Source organism: Neoarius graeffei, chromosome 18 (assembly GCF_027579695.1).
Source record: "Neoarius graeffei isolate fNeoGra1 chromosome 18, fNeoGra1.pri, whole genome shotgun sequence".
In the NCBI taxonomy this organism is placed as follows: Eukaryota; Metazoa; Chordata; class Actinopteri; order Siluriformes; family Ariidae; genus Neoarius; species Neoarius graeffei.
The window spans coordinates 66,955,462-66,973,752 of record NC_083586.1 but is presented as its reverse complement, the minus strand read 5'-3'; the positions used below and the strand labels follow the sequence as shown (position 1 = coordinate 66,973,752).

The 18,291-nt window shown below is 41.8% G+C and overlaps 2 protein-coding genes across 2 annotated transcripts in view; one reads left to right on the top strand and one right to left on the bottom strand.

Annotated features, from left to right (window-relative positions):
- Window positions 1-18,291, bottom strand: part of LOC132865838 (microfibril-associated glycoprotein 4-like) — a 207,017-nt gene that overhangs the window by 147,572 nt on the left and 41,154 nt on the right. The window lies entirely within an intron of this gene.
- LOC132866503 (microfibril-associated glycoprotein 4-like) lies at window positions 1,628-3,989 on the top strand. The gene is made up of 4 exons (XM_060899311.1): window positions 1,628-1,868; window positions 2,036-2,132; window positions 2,696-2,863; window positions 3,451-3,989. Exons 1-4 carry the CDS (start codon window positions 1,647-1,649, stop codon window positions 3,741-3,743), a joined length of 780 nt encoding a protein of 259 aa, XP_060755294.1. The 5' UTR covers window positions 1,628-1,646; the 3' UTR covers window positions 3,744-3,989.

The following is an 18,291-nucleotide window of genomic DNA, read 5'->3' as shown; positions in this document are numbered from 1 at the left end:
AACAACGTGTTTTCTTTCTCTCTCTCTCTCCCCCCCCATCTGTCCCTCTGAGTTACATGTTGATCCTGGGATTGAGATGCTGGCCTCTTCTGCCCCTCGGACCTGCTTGATCCATCCTGGTGCCCTGTGTCTGGTTGGAGTTTTATCGCCCCACTCCTGTGAAGGACGGCCCCATGAGGACAGTTGAGGGTTATATCTGTTAAAACTGTTAATATTATAGTCAGGCTGTCTGTTGTTGCCCAAATGAAGATGGGTTCCCTTTTGAGTCTGGTTCCTCTCGAGGTTTCTTCCTCATGTCGTCTGAGGGAGTTTTTCCTTGCCACCGTCGCCACAGGCTTGCTCATTGGGGATAGATAAGGGATAAAATTAGCTCATGTTTTAAGTCGTTCAAATTCTGTAAAGCTGCTTTGCGACAATGTTTATTGTTAAAAGCGCTGTACAAATAAACTTGATTTGATTTGATTATCTGGCCAATGAAGAAATGCACTTTCTTCTTCCCCGTGTATTTTGCCACAACATAATCCCCCACATCTAACAACTGGTCTTCCTCATCTGATGTCATATATATATATGTTGTTGTCATATATGACCAGTAAATGTGAAAACTTAAGTGTCATCCATATTGGGTAAGCTCAGCCACCAATGGGGTAAGTTGAGCCAGTGGCTCAACTTGCCCCACATCTAATGGCTCATCTTACCCCATGGCCACCATTTTGTAGAAAAATGCTAATAAAGGGGATTAGGCTAATCAAAATTATTTTTATTAGCATTCATATCATAGCTTAGAAAGCCACTAACTTAACCCTAATGTGTCTAAATATTATTCTACTTTTGTCTTCTCTAAATCATCTTCACTGTGGACAAACATGGAATTGACTTAGAAAGCACAAAAACACATTTTTATAAATATGTCCCTCACCTAGTTTGACATGTAGTGCTCCTCTCCACAAGTGTAAGTAAATGGTCCCGGCCCCCTTTGAATGTGGTCACATGGTCACATTTGTTTACTGTTTCTTAGAAACAAGGGGTGGCTCATCTTACCCCCTGGCTCATCTTACCCCGCTCTCCCCTATCCATTTTAATGGTGATGCTGGAATTTTAAAAATATTGTCAACCTCAGACTTCCTCCAGCTCAGCCTCTGACAGAAAACACTTTGGATTTTTGCCATGATGGTAACAGAGCAATATAAAAGAGATATAAATGTTGCTGGTGTCTCAGTTTGCAGGCAATTAACCTGGACTTCTGTACACTAGAACTTGTACAGCTGAGTGTCATACTAATGCAAGTAATTACTTCTAACAGAAAAATATAATGAATAATTAATTAACTGAATTAAAATAAAAGAAATCCAGTCATTTTAAACAAGTAAATTTCATATTCTTCAGAATGCTCAAATATGATTGAGAACAGAAAAGTATTTGCATTTATTCATTATCCTTATTTTATTTTTAGCTTTTGTTTTGAAGAAAATCTTCACAGCTATGGTGAGCTTATGTCATTTCTTGCCTTTTTTCTAATCTGTTAATTAAAAAAAGTTATTTATCCCTATGAAGATTGATAAGTTTATGTTTGTGGGATTTTTTAATGAGTCTAATATATGTCTTTATTATTATTATTACAGAATCAAGTCATACTGCTGTTACTGATGGTAGCGATGTCCTCGCTGGCCCACTCAGCTCATATCCTTAACATGTCCCAGCCGCTGGACTGTGAGGATGTGTACAAAATAAAGATCAACTCAAATCACAGTGCCCCTGTTCCCAGTGGAGTGTACACCATTTACCCTGCAGGGCCTAATAAACCCGTGAAGGTGTACTGTGATATGGGCTGTGCAGAAAGTGATGGCCATGATGATGAGAAATGGACTGTGAGTGAGAACATGAACCTCTTTAAGGCTGTTTGAGAATCTAATGTAACTGTAATGGTAAATAAATGTGAGGTAACAGTTTGTACAATTCAGGTTTTCTGAAATGTACTCATTTTACCAATGCTTTGTTTTCACGTGTACATCATGTTGTATAATCCACCAACCAGGTGATTCAGAGGAGAATCGACGGCAATGTGAGTTTCTACCGACCATGGGAGCAGTATAAGGAAGGATTTGGTAATGCCGCGGGAGAATACTGGTTAGGTGAGAGAACACTGTGGCATTTTCTAATCATTGGAACAAATTATCCTCATCAAAGCAACCTTGATCACCTGGGTGTAGATAATGGCTCTGATGTTCCTTGAATAGAGACATCAGAGATCAGTTTTTCAACTCTAACCCTAGATGAGGGACCCCTTTAGCTATAATATATAGATATAGGCACTGCCTAAAAGCAGAGCTCCCATCTGTTTCTGGGTTGTAGAATTTTCTTATATCATAGCCAGTCTCTTGTTTTATTTCTTTACTGGCTAGCACTGGCCACTAGGCAGTGTGTATGAGTGGTGGTACACGTACACGGACAAACCACAAAAAATCGACTCGATGGGTTTACCATTTTTTCTTAGGTATAGTGCTTCACTATGAATAAACTAACTAACTAACACAAGGTTTTTCCAATGATGTCTGACAGACTGAGCAGAGCATTGCTCCTCACTGCAGAAACTGTGAAATGTGAAATTCTCCAACATCACCTGTGTCTATATGAATTATTTATCTCTTTATCTTCCCAACTCATGATTTGAAATTATTTTAAAAATGAATTTCAGGTCTGGAGAACATCTTCCTCATGACCAACACTGACAAGTACATGCTGAGAGTGGACATGGAGGATTTTGAGAAAGGCAGTGCCTACGCCCAGTACACTTTGTTCTACATCGATTCAGAGTCCAGCTACTACAGGCTGAACATCGGTGGCTACGTCAGTGGAGGAGCAGGTGAGCAAATCAGTAAACACCACTTCTGTCACTGAATTTACACACACCAGTATTCAAATTTCAGACATGACCACTGATTTCAACGTGAAATTTTTATGGATACAATTATGAATGAAGATAAAGTTTCTCTGTAACATAACAGAAGAGCACTTAGTCAAATCATCCTTCACACTCTGAGCACATTTCCTTTACAGCAGAGTGCATCGAATTAATGCAAAAACACTGACATAATTTTGTGAATTCAGCAAATCTAAATAGTGAATTTAAAGTGCGATAAATGCACCTGTACCTTGGACAAACATTATCATTTAATGACCCCCATTTAGTATCTCAGGTCAAATTGTGTTCTTGAAATGAGTATATAAAACATAATTTCAGAGGGGTGAACTACATGCAGAAGATTTAATAATCTGAATGTGGAGCTCAGCAAATCCACTTAAGCAGCAGTGGGTTGGTGACAGTCACCTGACAGGTGTGATTTGTCAGCATAGGACAATCCAAACACTTTTCTTTCCACTATCTTTGACATATTACAGAAGATTTGAGTTGTTTGTCCTTCACACTGTCCTCTGCTTTGTCTTTTCCAGGTGATTCCTTGTCCTATGTGAATGGGAGGTATTTTTCAACCTTTGACAAATCCTACTCACGAAGCTGTCCGGAGACGTCCAATGGTGGTTTCTGGTACAACAACTACTACTACTACTACTACAGATATTATTATTGTCACAGAGCCAACCCGAACGGCCTGTACAAGTATGGACGTGTGAGCTCATCTTACACGGGGATCATATGGAACTCCTGGAAAAGTTACTACTACTCTCTGAAGACCATCACAATGAAGATCAGGCAGATTGGTCTGGAAGATCTTGAACGTCTTTAACTTTCCAGGCCTGGAAAGACAGAAGATAAAATAGTTTCCTTATTTCCACTTTGATGCTGTACAATGGCTTTTGTCTGTGAAAAATGCCACTTAAATAAATATGTCCTTCCTTCCTTCCATACTTAGAATAGACAGGAATAAGTGTGATATCTCTGACTGCTGCTGAAACAGATGTTCAGTAAAATGGCAAGAATACTTATCAATTTCCAGTAATCTTCAGTCTTTGGGTTTATTCTATGGTATATCCGTCTGTAATGCCCTCCATTCTCAACTGTATTAGAATCTTCTTCACAGAAATCATTCTAGGTATTATAAGGAATATGTCATTTTTCGTAAGATGTGTTAATTAAATGTTCTTTTTGTTTAACAATCCATCACTCCCTTTGTATCACTTATAATGAATGAAATTCCAATATATAGCGAGTAAACTAAATAAACTTTCAGCAAATGAAGTTTGAGTTCACATTCCTCATTTTTGCAGCAACAAACCTTCCCTATTCCCTTTATTTGTTCATGAAAATTTTCAACATTATTATGGCACACTGGGTATTTACACATTCAAGTATGTTGTGTTGCACACAGCGTCAATTCTGGGTCTGTGTTGCCTGATTATTATCCAATAACCTAACATTTCGTTTCATCAGTATGCAGATGACACACAGCTATACATACTCGACTATATGCTTAGCATGTGATGAACAAATGTATATTAGCTCTTTGTTTAGCTGCACATAAATCATGAACCACTGTAAGCCTCAGAACTTCCTTGGTATTAGATATGAACCTCTGAAGAAAGTTATGCTTGTTTAGATACTTTGTCAACACAAAAAAAATCAAATCAGCTTGAAAAATCACATCAGTGATGTCTGAAAGGCAACATAACAGCATTGTAATATCTCATTGTGGCATTCTTTCATTTGTATTTTATACAGAATTAACTTTTATAACAGAATTAAGTTCTATAGTCAGTTCAGAACTCATATTTGTGGGATTTTAAATTATTTTTAGCCTATTAATTTCAATCATCAAACTGGTCATACAAAGACTGTAGAGTTCACGCTGCACAATTCTCACCATGAGGTGAGAGAAAGTTAGACTGATTGGTTCTGTCATTTTAGCTGGCTTTTTGGAAAAACACTGATTGCAAAATGTTTGAATAAGATGTTATACTTTTTGGAATACTTAAACAAGGCTACATTTTATATTGCCAATATGACATGATGGCAATATAAAACAAACACAACTAATAATGTTCTCAGATTACAATAACCCTTGACAAAATCATTAAATATAATGGGTTGGTATTCAACAAGGTACAGTAGCTCTGCTGTTGTCCATAATATTATTTATTGGGTAGGCTACTGACATTCTTTGGCCCTCCCAAAGAGCCAGGCAGTGTCATGGTTCAGGCACTTATGGATGCAAATGCAGGGGAGAGCAGGTGCGTCGCAAAATGTAAGCAAAGCCAAATCAGGAACTTAGAGACTTAGTCAGGGACTGGCAAGGGTCAGTCGATTGGTAAACAGAATATAAGATATCAGGTGAGAGAACAAAGTCAGAAATAAACAAACAGAGTTCAATAATGGGAAGTCAGGAAGATAGTCAAAGAGCTCGGTAAAGTCAGGCATGGGGACACACAACAATACTTTGCAAAGTCAGAGTGTGAGAGCTGAGCTTATCTAGGGAAGGTGACTATCAGTAAATTAGAGGCAGGTGTTGAGGTTAGAATTCTGGTGACGAGGGGCACTGTGCCCCCCTGGAGCTCCCTCTGGGAGCAACTTCTTTTCTTGGGTGACCTCTCTTCCTTGGTGCTGGTTTATCTAGAACTCGTGAGTGAGGAGGGGGTCTAAGATGTCCTTGGAACTAACCTAGCTACACTCTTCTGGGCCATAACCCTCCCAGCCAATCAGGTATTTGAGTTGTCCTTGTCTGTGATAGGAATTGAGCATCTTATTGACTTGATAAATGGGGTTGCCTTCTAGATTTAGTGAGGGAGGTTCTTGGGTGTGTCTGTGGCTAGGGAACCTTGGGTGGCAGATTTTGAGCATGATATGTGGAACCTGGGAGCCATCTTACAGTGAGGTGGGAGCTTGAGCTTGTAGGAGACCTCATTGACATTGCGCACTACCTTGCATGGGCTGAGGTATCGGGCTTGAAGCTTCTTGCAGGTGTTGGGTTCCCTCAAGTCATTAGTGGATACCCACACTTGGTCCCCTGGGGCATACACCGGGGTCTTCCCTCTGTGGTTATTGGTGTATTGTATGTATTTTGAATTGACATGCTCCAGTCACTGATAGACCTCCTCCCATACCTGTTGATGACTTCTCTGGAACCAAGAGTCTACTACCAGGATCTGAGTGGGTGCATCTTCCCAAGGGAAAAGTGGTGATTGATAGCCTAGAACAGGGGTTTTCAAAGTGTGGGAGAGTCAGCCCTCCCTCGGAGAGCAAATAAAAACAGCGCCCCCCTTACAATTTTTGTTGTTGCTTTAATTAATGTTCCATTCGTATTTTAAAAAAAATGGTTGTTGTACACATTTTTTTTCTTTTTCACATTTTAAACATCTGTGCTTTTTAAAACATCTTGTTTTACACATTTTAAACATCTCATAGCATTGTTAGCTAGCACCTCTTGGCAGACAACACACTATGGCAGTGGAGCATCTTCAGATCCAGTCCACGAAAATCCAAACTTTAAATAATCGTGGTCATACTTCCTTCTTTTTCCAGTTCCCCAGGATTTCACGGGCCTTTTTTGTGATTGTTGCGGGCTAAAATGTCTGATGTTGTGGGTTTTTTTCAAAAAAACTGCGATGAAAGTTGTGGTGTTTTTTAGGTTTTTGTTGCGATTACATTGCAGGAGGAAGTGAAAGTTGCGAGAAATTGTTGCGATTTTCTCTTTTTGTGATTAAAATTGAGTGATATGTTAAATATTAAGTTATTACTGAAAAACTATTGATTAAAAAAACAAAGACACTGAGAAATGGTCTTGTAAATAACTTTACCAATATAAAAGATTACCAGGACTACAAAAATCAGAAAAATAGGCTTTACTTATCCAAATGCACCTGTTGGTTCAAAAGTTAAAGTGCAGAGAACCTCACAGCACAACATGAAGTTACCTTAAAATATAATATAAATGCCTCAGCTTTCATGTAAGAAAAAAAAAAACTATTAATACTAGTACTGTGTGCAGGCAGTCTCTCCTGAAGACTAAATTAAACAATAATTATAAACTAATAAAATAAATGGTTCAGGCTTCATAGAAGAAAAAAACAATTTGAACAGAATCTCACAGTATGATGCTGAAGCTGCCTAAACAATGGAAAATAAAATACCATTTTGGCAAAAATGTTGCCATCCATTAATTTATTGTATTAAGTAAAAAAATAAAGTGCAGACAGTCCTTCACTGTAAACATAACACACTTTCAGTAACAGATTTTAAGCCTACAGAAACACTGACTCGCACATCATGCAATGTTGCCAGATACTGCTGATGTTTTCCAGTCCAAAATATGTTCAAAACCCGCCAAAATGCACTTGAAACCGCCCAATCTGGCAACACTGCGTGCATGCTGCTTCTCTTGAATGTATACACGGAAGTAAGGAGGAAGGTAGTTTGTCGACATCACCTCAAGACGATGCCAACGATTGGTCAAATTTGCGGGAAAGTTGCAGTGATTGGATATAATTGCAACACCGCCCTGAATTCGCGGGAATTGGTTGAATTTGCGCTGAAGTTGCAAATCGCAACATCCTGGAGGCTCTGGTTTTTTGCTTGGCCCAGACTTTGTCTCCTCACTCACTGTAGCTTTAGGTACTAAAAATCGATCCATTTTGTCTCTGGTAAAGGCTAGCTGAAGTTCGCTAAATGTCCGCAATAGTAACTTATTCTGGTTTATTCTTCCTCACGTTGCGCCCCCCCCCCCCCCCCCCCGAAGAACTCTGGTGCCCCCCAGGGGGGGTACGCCCCACACTTTGAAAAGCCCTGGCCTAGAACACACTGGAAAAGGGTTAAATGAGTAGCATAATATTTTAGCGAGTTCTGTGCATATTCAGCCCAGGGGAGGAATCATGCCCAGTCTTTCTGGCTCCTCATGCAGAAGATTCGGAGGAAGCAACCCACCTCTTGGTTGGGGTGCTCCACCTGGCCGTTGAATTGAGGTTGATATCCTGAAGTGAGACCTACTGATACTCCTAGCCTGTCCATGAATTTGGACCAGAGTCTAGAGATGAACTGGGGATCACGGTAACTGACTTCAGGAATACCATAATCATGAAAAATTTGATTGAACAACAGTTCTGAGATTTCAAATACTGTGGGTAGGCTGGGTAATGGGACAAGCCTGAGTGCCTTGGAGAACTGGTCTATGTTCACCAGCATGACTGTCTTGCCTTGGGATTTAGGTACAGTGGTGCTTTTAAATTTGTGAACCCTTTAGAATTTTCTATATTTCTGCATAAATATGAGCTAAAACATCATCAGATTTTCACACAAGTCCTAAAAGTAGATAAAGAGAACCAGTTAAACAAATGAGACAAAAATATTACACTTGGTTATTTATTTATTGAGGAAAATGATCCAAAATTACATATCTGTGAGTGGCAAATGTATGTGAACCTTTGCTTTCAGTATCTGGTGTGACCCCCTTGTGCAGCAATAACTGCAACTAAAAGTTTCCGGTTACTGTTGATCAGTCCTGCACACTGGCTTAGAGGAATTTTAGGCCATTCCTCCATACAGAACAGCTTCAACTCTGGGATGTTGGTCAGTTTCCTCACATGAACTGCTCACTTCAGGTCCTTCCACAGCATTTCGATTGGATTAAGGTCAGGACTTTGACTTGGCCATTCCAAAACATTAACTTTATTCTTCTTTAACCATTCTTTGGTAGAACGACTTGTGTGCTTAGGGTCGTTGTCTTGCTGCATGACCCACCTTCTCTTGAGATTCAGTTCATGGACAGATGTCCTGACATTTTCCTTTAGAATTTGCTGGTATAATTCAGAATTCATTGTTCCATTGATGATGGCAAGCCATCCTGGCCCAGATGCAGCAAAACAGGCCCAAACCATGATACTACCACCACCATGTTTCACTGATGGAATAAGGTTCTTATGCTGGAATGCATTGTTTTCCTTTCTCCAAACATAATGCTTTTCATTTAAACCAAAAAGTTCTATTTTGGTCTCATCTGTCCACAAAACATTTTTTCCAATAGCCTTCTGGCTTGTCCATGTGATCTTTAACAAACTGCAGATGAGCAGCAATGTCCTTTTTGGAGAGCAGTGGCGTTCTCCTTGGAACCCTGCCATGCACAACATTGTTGTTCAGTGTTCTCCTGATGGTGGACTCATGAAAATTAGCCAATGTGAGAGAGGCCTTCAGTTGCTTAGAAGTTACCCTGGGGTCCTTTGTGACCTCGCTGACTATTACATGCCTTGCTCTTGAGTGATCTTTATTGGTCAATCACTCCTGGGGAGTGTAACAATGGTCTTGAATTTTGTCCATTTGTACACAATCTGTCTGACTGTGCATTGGTGGAGTCCAAACCCTTTAGAGATGGTTTTGTAAAATTTTCCATCCTGATGAGCAGGAACAACGCTTTTTCTGAGGTCCTCAGAAATCCCTTTTGTTCGTGCTATGATACACTTCCACAAACATGTGTTGTGAAGATCAGACTTTGATAGATCCCTGTTCTTGAAATAAAACAGGGTGCCCACTCACACCTGATTGTCATCTCATCGATTGAAGACATCTGACTCTAATTTCACCTTCAAATTAACTGCTAATCCTAGAGGTTCACATACTTTTGCCAGTCACAGATACATGATATTGGATCATTTTCCTCAATAAATAAATGACCAAGTATAATATTTGCATCTCTTTTGTTTAACTGGGTTCTCTTTATCTACTTTTAGGACGTGTGTGAAAATCTGATGTTGTTTTACGTCATATTCATGCAGAAATATAGAAAATTCTAAAGGGTTTACAAATTTTCAAGCGCCACTGTAGGTCAGTGAGAAAGTCAAAGGTGATGTGTGACCAGGGTCACTGAAGTACCGAGAGAGGAAAGAGTTTACTGGTAGGTGGAGTACCGAGAGAGGAAAGAGTTTACTGGTAGGTGGAACTTGAGTTACCTTGGCTTGGACACAGGCAGAGCACAAGGAGACAAAGTGGTTGATATCAGAGACAATGTTCTCCCACCAATACTTGATCCTCAGAAGCCGGTAAGTGTGATGGCTGCTGGGATGCCCTTTGGTGGGAGAGGAGTGAGCCCATGTGATGAGTTTGCCTCTGAGTCTTGATGGCACATGCATGAGTCTGGGAGGACATTTCTCAGGTGGGTGAGCTGGTTAAGATTGCCTGGTTTCATTGTCAATGTCCCAAGTGATAGCTTGTACAAAACAGGCTGGTAGGAGAACAGGAGTGGGTTTGGATGTGTGAGTCGACATGTTATGGATTCTGGAGAGGGCATCAGCCTTAGTATTTCTGGAGCCAGGGTGGTAGGATATCATGAACTGGAATAAGATGCAGAATAGGGCCCATCTGGCTTGGCGGGGATTCAGACATTTAGCTGTCTTTAGGTATTCCAAGTTCTTGTGGTCAGAAAGGATGATGAATGGGTGTGCAGCACCTTCCAACCAGTGCCTCCATTCCTCTCGATCCAGTTTAATGGCCAGGAGCTCTCGGTTTCCAGTGTCATAATTTCATTCAGTCCGGGTGAGCTTCTTGGAGTCGAAGGCGATGGGATGTAGCTTGAGTTTTTCCCCAAGACACTGCGAGAGAACCCCTCCTATTCCAGTCTCTGAGGCATCTGCCTCCACGATGAATAGCTTTGTAGGGTCTGGATGTTGCAAGATAGAGGCCATAGTGAAGGCAGACTTAAGTCATTTGAATGCATCTTCAGCTGCTGGGTTCCACTGGAGGCGGTGTGGTCCATGTTTCAGCAAGGTCATGAGAAGAGTGGTAATTGTGCTGAACCCATGAATGAAGTGTCAGTAAAAGTTTGCAAATGCCAAGAAACACTGTAGCTCCTTCACTGATGTGGGAGTGGGCCGTGACGTGATGGCGCAGACTTTGCCTTGATCCATGCTCACACCCTCTGTGCTGATGATATATCCAAGAAAAAAGATCTGGTTGATGTGGAACTCACATTTTTCAGCTTTGATATACAGATGATTCTTAAGCAAATGGGAGAGCACTGACCTGATGTGTTCATGATGGGCATCCTCATCTGGAGAGAAGATCAAGATGTCATCAATGTATGCAACTACAAACCTCCCCAGCATGTCCCTGAGCATGTCATTAATGAGGCACTGGAAGACACTTGGTGCACAAGAAAGGCCATAAGGCATGACTAAATATTTGAAGTGACTGGCGTTTGTGTTTGAACGCTATCTTCCATTCATTGCCCTCTCGAATCCTGACCAAGTTATATGTGCTTACCAGGTCTAATTTGGAGAAGATCTTGGCTGTTCTTAACTGTTCCAGAGATGAAGACACCAATGGAAGCAGATAGGGGTTTTTGGCAGTGATCTGATTGAGACAATGATAATCAGTGCATGGGCAGAGCCCTCCCCCTTTTTTCTCAACAAAGAAGTAGCCAGCTGAAACTGGAGAGCTTGAAGGTCTAATATACCCTTGTTTCAATGCCTCTTGAACATACTCCTCCATAGCAACTTGTTCAGTTATGGACAGGAGGTAGATATGGTTGCAAGGAGTTGTACTTGAGAGTAGGTCTATGGAACAGTCATAGGGACAATGAAGAGGCAGGCCATTGGCTATGAGATGAGATGAGATGAGATGAGATGAGATGAGACAGCCTTTTATTGTCCCACAAGGGGAAATTTACATTGTTACAGCAGCAAAATATATAAAGAGAAAAAGATAAGGTGGTGAAGGAGTACTGCAAAAGTACAAAGTATACAAAAAAGTCAAGTCATTTATTTGTATAGCACATTTAAAACAACAGAAGTTGATCCAAAGTGCTTTCCATAATGAGGCAGATGACAAATTACCTTAGAGGTATACAGTACATGGATAAAGGAAAAAGGAAAACAAGTAAAGTAGATTAAATAACATAAATAAGATGATAAAAATAAAATCAGAGTAGTACAATCATGATTATTTAAAAAAATAAAATAAATAAAAAAAATAAATAAAATATAATAAATTAAGAGTAAACTTGACAAAAACCATGGGGCCAACCTCAAACTGAGCAAGAGAAAAAAGATGGGTCTTTAAATTTGATTTAAAATTGTCAATGGTGGTACAGGACTTAATATGGGATGGAAGATTATTCCAGAGCCTGGGGGCAGCAACAGAAAAGGCCCAGTCGCCTTTGGTTTTAAGGCGTGTCTTGGGGACTGTAAGAAGATGTTGTGATGATGCCCTACGTGACCTGGGAGCAGAGTATGGAATTAGCAGATCAGTAATGTATTGTGGAGCTAATCCATTGAGGGCTTTAAAAACAAATAGTAACATTTTAAAATAAATTCTCTATTTCACAGATAGCCAGTGCAGCTCAGCTAAGACAGGAGTGATGTGATGTCTTTTCTTTGTGCCAGTTAAAAGTCTGGCAGCTGCATTCTGAACCATTTGTAGTCTAGCCAGGGTGGAATGGGTCAACCCCATGTATAGGGAGTTGCAGTAGTCCAGCCGGGAAGTAATAAAAGCATGAATAACAGTTTCCAAGTCCTTATGAGATAAAAATGGCTTTAATTTGGCTATGGTTCTAAACTGATGAAAGCTACCTTTCACAACACTACTGACTTGTTTGTTAAAATTCAAAGAGGTGTCCAAGAACACACCAAGATTTCTAACTTCATTGTGCAAATTTGCAGACAGAGGATCAAGCACATTAGGTAGGCTAGAGACAGAGCTAGGAGGGCCAAATATAATGACATCAGTTTTGTTCTCATTTAGTTGTCGGAAGTTACTCACCATCCAGCATTTGACCTCGTCTAGACAGTTAAAAAGGTTGTTCAATGAACAAGCACTGTCGGGTGTAACTGGTAGGTAAAGCTGTGTGTCATCCACATAACAGTGATACAAAATGTTGTTAAAGATGGAGCCAACGGGAAGCATGTATAGAGAAAATAAAAGAGGCCCTAGGATTGATCCTTGGGGGATACCACAGTTGATGAGAGCAGGGGAAGAAGAACAGTTTCCCATTTTGACTGAAAATGTTCTGTCTCTCAGGTAAAAGGTAAACCATGTTAGCAGTGGGCCCTGCAGACCAACTTCAACCTCCAAGCGTTTTAGAAGGATGTCATGATCGACAGTATCGAATGCTAGCTGAGACCAAGCAGAACTAAAATGGCACAAGAACCAGAGTCAACTGAGAGAAGGATGTCATTATAGACCTTCAACAGACCGGATTCGGTACTATGCCGCGCTCTGAAACCAGACTGAAATTTGTCAAAGATATTGAAAGTGTTTAAGTAAGAAGAAACCTGAGAGAAAACAACCTTTTCCAATATCTTAGAGATGAAAGGTAGCTTGGAGATAGGCCTGTAGTTTTTTTGGTTGTGAGGGTCTAGCTAGGTTTCTTAAGCAGAGGTTGCACAGTTGCATGTCTAAAACCAGGAGGAACAATTCCACTTGTTAAAGAGCTGTTAATAATAGCCAAAATAAGGGGACAGATTATGGCAAAAAATTCCTTGAAGAGGTGTAATGGTATCACATCTAGGGGACAATAAGTGGGTTTCATACGTGAGGCCACATCAGACAGCTGGGAAGACGACACTGGGTGAAACTGCTGAAGACAGCTGACTGGATGATGAGCCTCTGAGGGATCAGAGTCTGGGGGTGAAATGTGAGATCTTATATTGTCAATTTTATCAATAAAGAAATTCAAAAACTTCTCACAGGTTTCGGTAGTAGAAGAAGAGGTGGCAGGAGCAGCAGCAGCAGGGTATATGATGGAGTTAATTGTGTTGAACAGCATTTTGGGTCTATGGGCATTTTTATTAATTAGTTCAGCAAAATATTCTGCCTTAGCTGTACTCACAGAGCTTTGGTACAGCTTTAAACAATCTCTTAAAAGTTCGTATGAAACCTGGAGTTTATCTTTTTTCCATATGTGCTCTGCTCTCCTGCAAGTTTGTCTAAGAGCACGGGTAGAATCATTCAGCCAGGGGGTGCTTACAGTGCTAACCTTGGGTCTCTTTAATTTTAAAGGGGCTACACAGTCCAGAATGTCAGAGCAGGATGAGTTAAAGAGACTGACTAGCACCTCAATGTCAGTGCAGGAGAGAAGGGCATCAGAGATACGAGGCAAGTGAGTGAGCATGAATGTGTTGGAGAACTGAGAGGCTGTGGCTGAGTTTATAGATCGGACAAGGGAGGGAGGTTGGGAGGGGGTGGAAAGGGGACAATACAATATGGATTCAAACACAACCATAAAATGATCAGAGACACCAATATCAACAATGTCAAGGCTAGAGACCTTGAAAAAAAAATTATATATATATAATAAAAATTTAAACATAAAAATTAAATTTGCATAAATTAACAGGTTTGCAGATATATAGTTAACATAAGTGCAGGGCCGCTGACAGCTTTGGCTGGGCCCGGGACAAAATGCTCTGAATGGGCCCCCCCTAACAACCCCCCCGGGCCAACCCACACACACACGCACACACACACACACCTCTCTTATCCCAGTCTCTACTCACTCCTGTACTGTAACGGAATAAGTGGTTACTGTTATTTTGTATCCTTTAACTGAATGCCATTAAATGTATTCCGTTACGCCCCAAGCCTGCATGCGACAGCCCCCGCAATGCCTTCCTAAACTCGTGGATAGTCTACTATAATCACGCGATTGGGGTGCTCTTGAAGGAGCAGCGATGGACGGGGGATTTCGGGCAGGGCTGGGGGCGAACACAGTATACTGTGCGTGCGTGCGTACTGTCCAGTGTGAAAAGCAGAGAAGAACACACCGCTCGAGAAATGGCGGGATATGATTGCGGGCTAATGTGAATATTCTTAGCTTCAATCAGATATATGAAACACAATGTTATTAAGCCATTGTGGTTATGAAATGATTCAATGCCCTGTGCATTTGATATGGTGTTCAGTGTGACTTGCTCTCCCCTCGTTTGTAACATGAATTGCGTGCCACGCGTGCCTTGGTTGGGGTTACTTTACGGGGCTGGAAAAAGTTGGCTGTGTCTTACCTGGCTCATCATCCAAATCTTTTTTAAAATATTTATGCAGTGAGCCCCTGAGTCTCTTGGTTTCTTCCTCTCCTTTTCTCTTTTCTTTTCTTTTCTGTGCTCCTGACTTGTGCATGTTGGCAAATGGCACCCACGCTGATTGTCGAAGCGCTATGATCAAACGATGTCGTTTTTTTCCCCTTAATCAAAGAGTCAGACCAAACTATTTTTGCATTGGGGTGGTAGGGGGTTACTGACGCCTTTTTCAAAGACAATAAAGGCAAAAGATCTAGAAATAATTTATTGAATGCAAATATAGCACATTTCTCCCCCAAATCAACACATTTTGAAATGAAATAAAATAATCGCAACTTCATGAGAGCCCAGTTCTGGGCCCTCCCCATTCCTGGGCCCGGGACAACATATCCGTTTGTCCCCCCCTGTCAGCGGGCCTGCATAAGTGTAATACAAAGGTGGTATTGCACATGTAAGTATTGCACAGGTATTATTACCAGTATTACCCAGGTAGTATTGCACAAGTAAGTAGGTATATTGCACTAGGGCTATTTTAACCATGTGTAGCTAGCAGTTCACTGTAAAGTACTAATGCTGATAGTCAGTGCACACAGTATATGTTCAGAGGGGTTTCTGTGGATGTAGAAGTGATCTAGACAGTATTGTTCATTATTGTGAGGAGTGACTGGCGCTGTGCTTGGTGAGGTGCTGGTTGTACAGTCTCACAGCATTAGGGAGGAAGGGAGCTGCTGTATCTCTCCTTAACACACCGCAGATGGAGGAGCCGGTCACTGAAGGAGCTGCCCAGTGCTGCTATTGTCTCCTGCAGTGGATGGGAGGTGTTTGCCATGAAGGATGACAACTTGGCCAACATCCTCCTCTCCACCACTATGTCCACTGAGTCCAGTGCACAGTCCAGGACAGATCCTGCCTTCCTAATCAGTTTGTTCAGTTTTTTCCTCTCTGCTGTTGTGATACTGCTTCCCCAACAGACAACTCCATAGAATATGGCTGATGCCACCACAGAGTCATAAAAAGAGTCCAGAAGTGGACCCTGTACTCCAAAGGCCCTGAGCCTCCTCAGCAGGTGGAGTCTGCTCTGGCCTTTCTTGTACAGGGTGTGTGGTACTCTTGCTAAACACTTCTTTGAGAGCTAGACAGCATGAAGGAAGCTTGTCTAGCTAATAGGACAGAGGGCTCTCAACAGAGGTGGAAGAGAGCATGAGCTGGAGGAGTTTCAGGCAGTTCTGGAAACAAGATGGGGACCATTGGAGGATTTCTTTTTGTTGACAAGATATTAAAGGATCATGAAGCTGAAGCCATGGGAATCCCAAAATAAGGTCATGATGGGCAGTATGGGTGACAAACAGGGAAGCTCAGAGAGGATTGCCCCCACCTGAATTTTAAGGGGTGACATACACGCAGTAACAAGCCTGTCACCAATGGGACCCACATTGATGGCTTTTAATTTGAGTGGTCTTTGGAGTTTATCAGTGGACAAGTGGAATTTCTGGATGATCGAGCTGCTGATGAAATTTCCTTCCGACCCTGAGTCTGTGAACACAGAGAGAATATGGGTCAAGTCTGGCAGTTTTAACACAACAAGTACCTTAAATGAGTGAGAACTGTGAATAGTTTCAGACCTCACCGGGCTAGGAAGACTGGTTACTTGGCAGGTCTGATTCTCCTGCGATGGGCGAACAGGACACTTAGCAATCTGCTGACCAGACTCACCACAGTAGAAACAGAGGCCCTCACAGTGTGTCCTGTCTCTCCAGACCATTATAAGCAAGCATGAGAGACCTCCATGGGAGTTGGGGAGGCCAAAGTAGGAGACGGTGCTGGAGGTGGCTGTAATGAGGGTCTGTTCTTGATGAGGTGATCCAGACGAATAGCCAGATCAATCAGGGAGCCAAGGGAGAGATGTTCATCACAGCAGGCCATTTCACTGAGCACGTCAGACCTTGACAAAACATGGCTTTTAGTATTGTCTTATTCCAACCACTGCCAGCAGCCAGTGTACGAAAGTCCAGCGCATATTCAGTGATTCAACTATCTCACTGTCAGATGGTCAACAAGCTCTCGCCGACTTTGACTCCTTCAGGCTGATGATAAAACACTCACTTAAAAAGCTCTATGAACTGGTCATAGGAAGTGGTATGTTCACCCCCAAGCTTCCACACATTGCTAGCCCACTGTAAAACTTTTCCTGAAAGGAGATTGATGAATTGAGCAATCTTCTGTTCTTCTGTGGCTCTTGTGAGAGCGAAGAAATACAGGGAGCATTGGAGCAGGAATCCCTTGCAGCTAGACACATCACTTGAATACTTTTCAGGTCGTGGAATTATCTGAGAAGCACCAGCAGAAGATGAGGGGTGTGTGAGGATGGTCTGTCCTCTGCTGCATCCATTGATGGCAAAGTATCCTGTCAGGGTGTAGGCACTTACAGATGCAAACACAGGGGAAAGCAGGTGCGTCACAAAATGTAAATAAAGCCAAATCAGGAACCTGGAGATGTAGTCTGGGACGGGCAAGGGTCAGTTGATTGGCAAACAGAATATAAGAGATCAGGTGAGAGTACGAAGTCAGAAATAAACGTAAAATGTTCAATAACAGGAAGCCAGGCAGATAGTCAAATGGCTTGGGAAAGAAAGAAAGAAAGAAAGAAAGAAAGAAAGAAAGAAAGAAAGAAAGAAAGAAAGAAAGAAAGAAAGAAAGCACAACTTTATTCATCACACACTTGTGAAATTTCCTCTCTGCATTTAACCCATCTGAAGCAGTGAACACACACACATGAGCAATGAGCACACACACATACCCAGAGCAGTGGGCAGCCATGCTAACACTGCCCAGGGAGCAGTTGGGAGTTAGGTGCCTCCCTACTCAGCCCAAGGCCATCCCATATTAACCTAACCATGTCTTTGGACTGTGGGGGAAACCGGAGCACCCAGAGGAAACCCACGCAGACATGGGGAGAACATGCAAACTCCACACAGAAAGGCCCTCGCCAGCTGCTGGGTTTGAACCCGGACCCTTCTTGCTGTGAGGCGACCGTGCTAATCACTACATCACCTTGCCGGCACGGGGACACAGAACAATACTTTGCAAAGTCAGAGTGTGAGAGCTGAGCTTATATAGGGAAGGTGATTGCTGGTAAATAAGAGACAGGTGTTGAGGTTAGAATTCTGGTGACGATGAGCTTGGGAAGTGTAGCCCGGAGTGGCCATGTTTGGAGACTGCTCTGAACTCAGGTTTTCAGCACTGTTACTGACAGGCAGAGTGATCCTGCCTTCCTAAGAAAAGGTTTGGGGACCAGTGATCAAACCCATCACACTGCAAATCGGTTAGCCTACCTGTTGCTTTTAA

Excerpts from the sequence above, each read along its gene's own strand:
- LOC132866503 (XM_060899311.1), top strand. The coding sequence starts at position 1,647 with ATGGTAGCGATGTCCTCGCTGGCCCACTCAGCTCATATCCTTAACATG. Across the intron at positions 1,869-2,035 it reads ATGATGATGAGAAATGGACT|GTGATTCAGAGGAGAATCGA; the intron begins GTGAGTGAGAAC and ends TCCACCAACCAG. Across the intron at positions 2,864-3,450 it reads CTACGTCAGTGGAGGAGCAG|GTGATTCCTTGTCCTATGTG; the intron begins GTGAGCAAATCA and ends TGTCTTTTCCAG.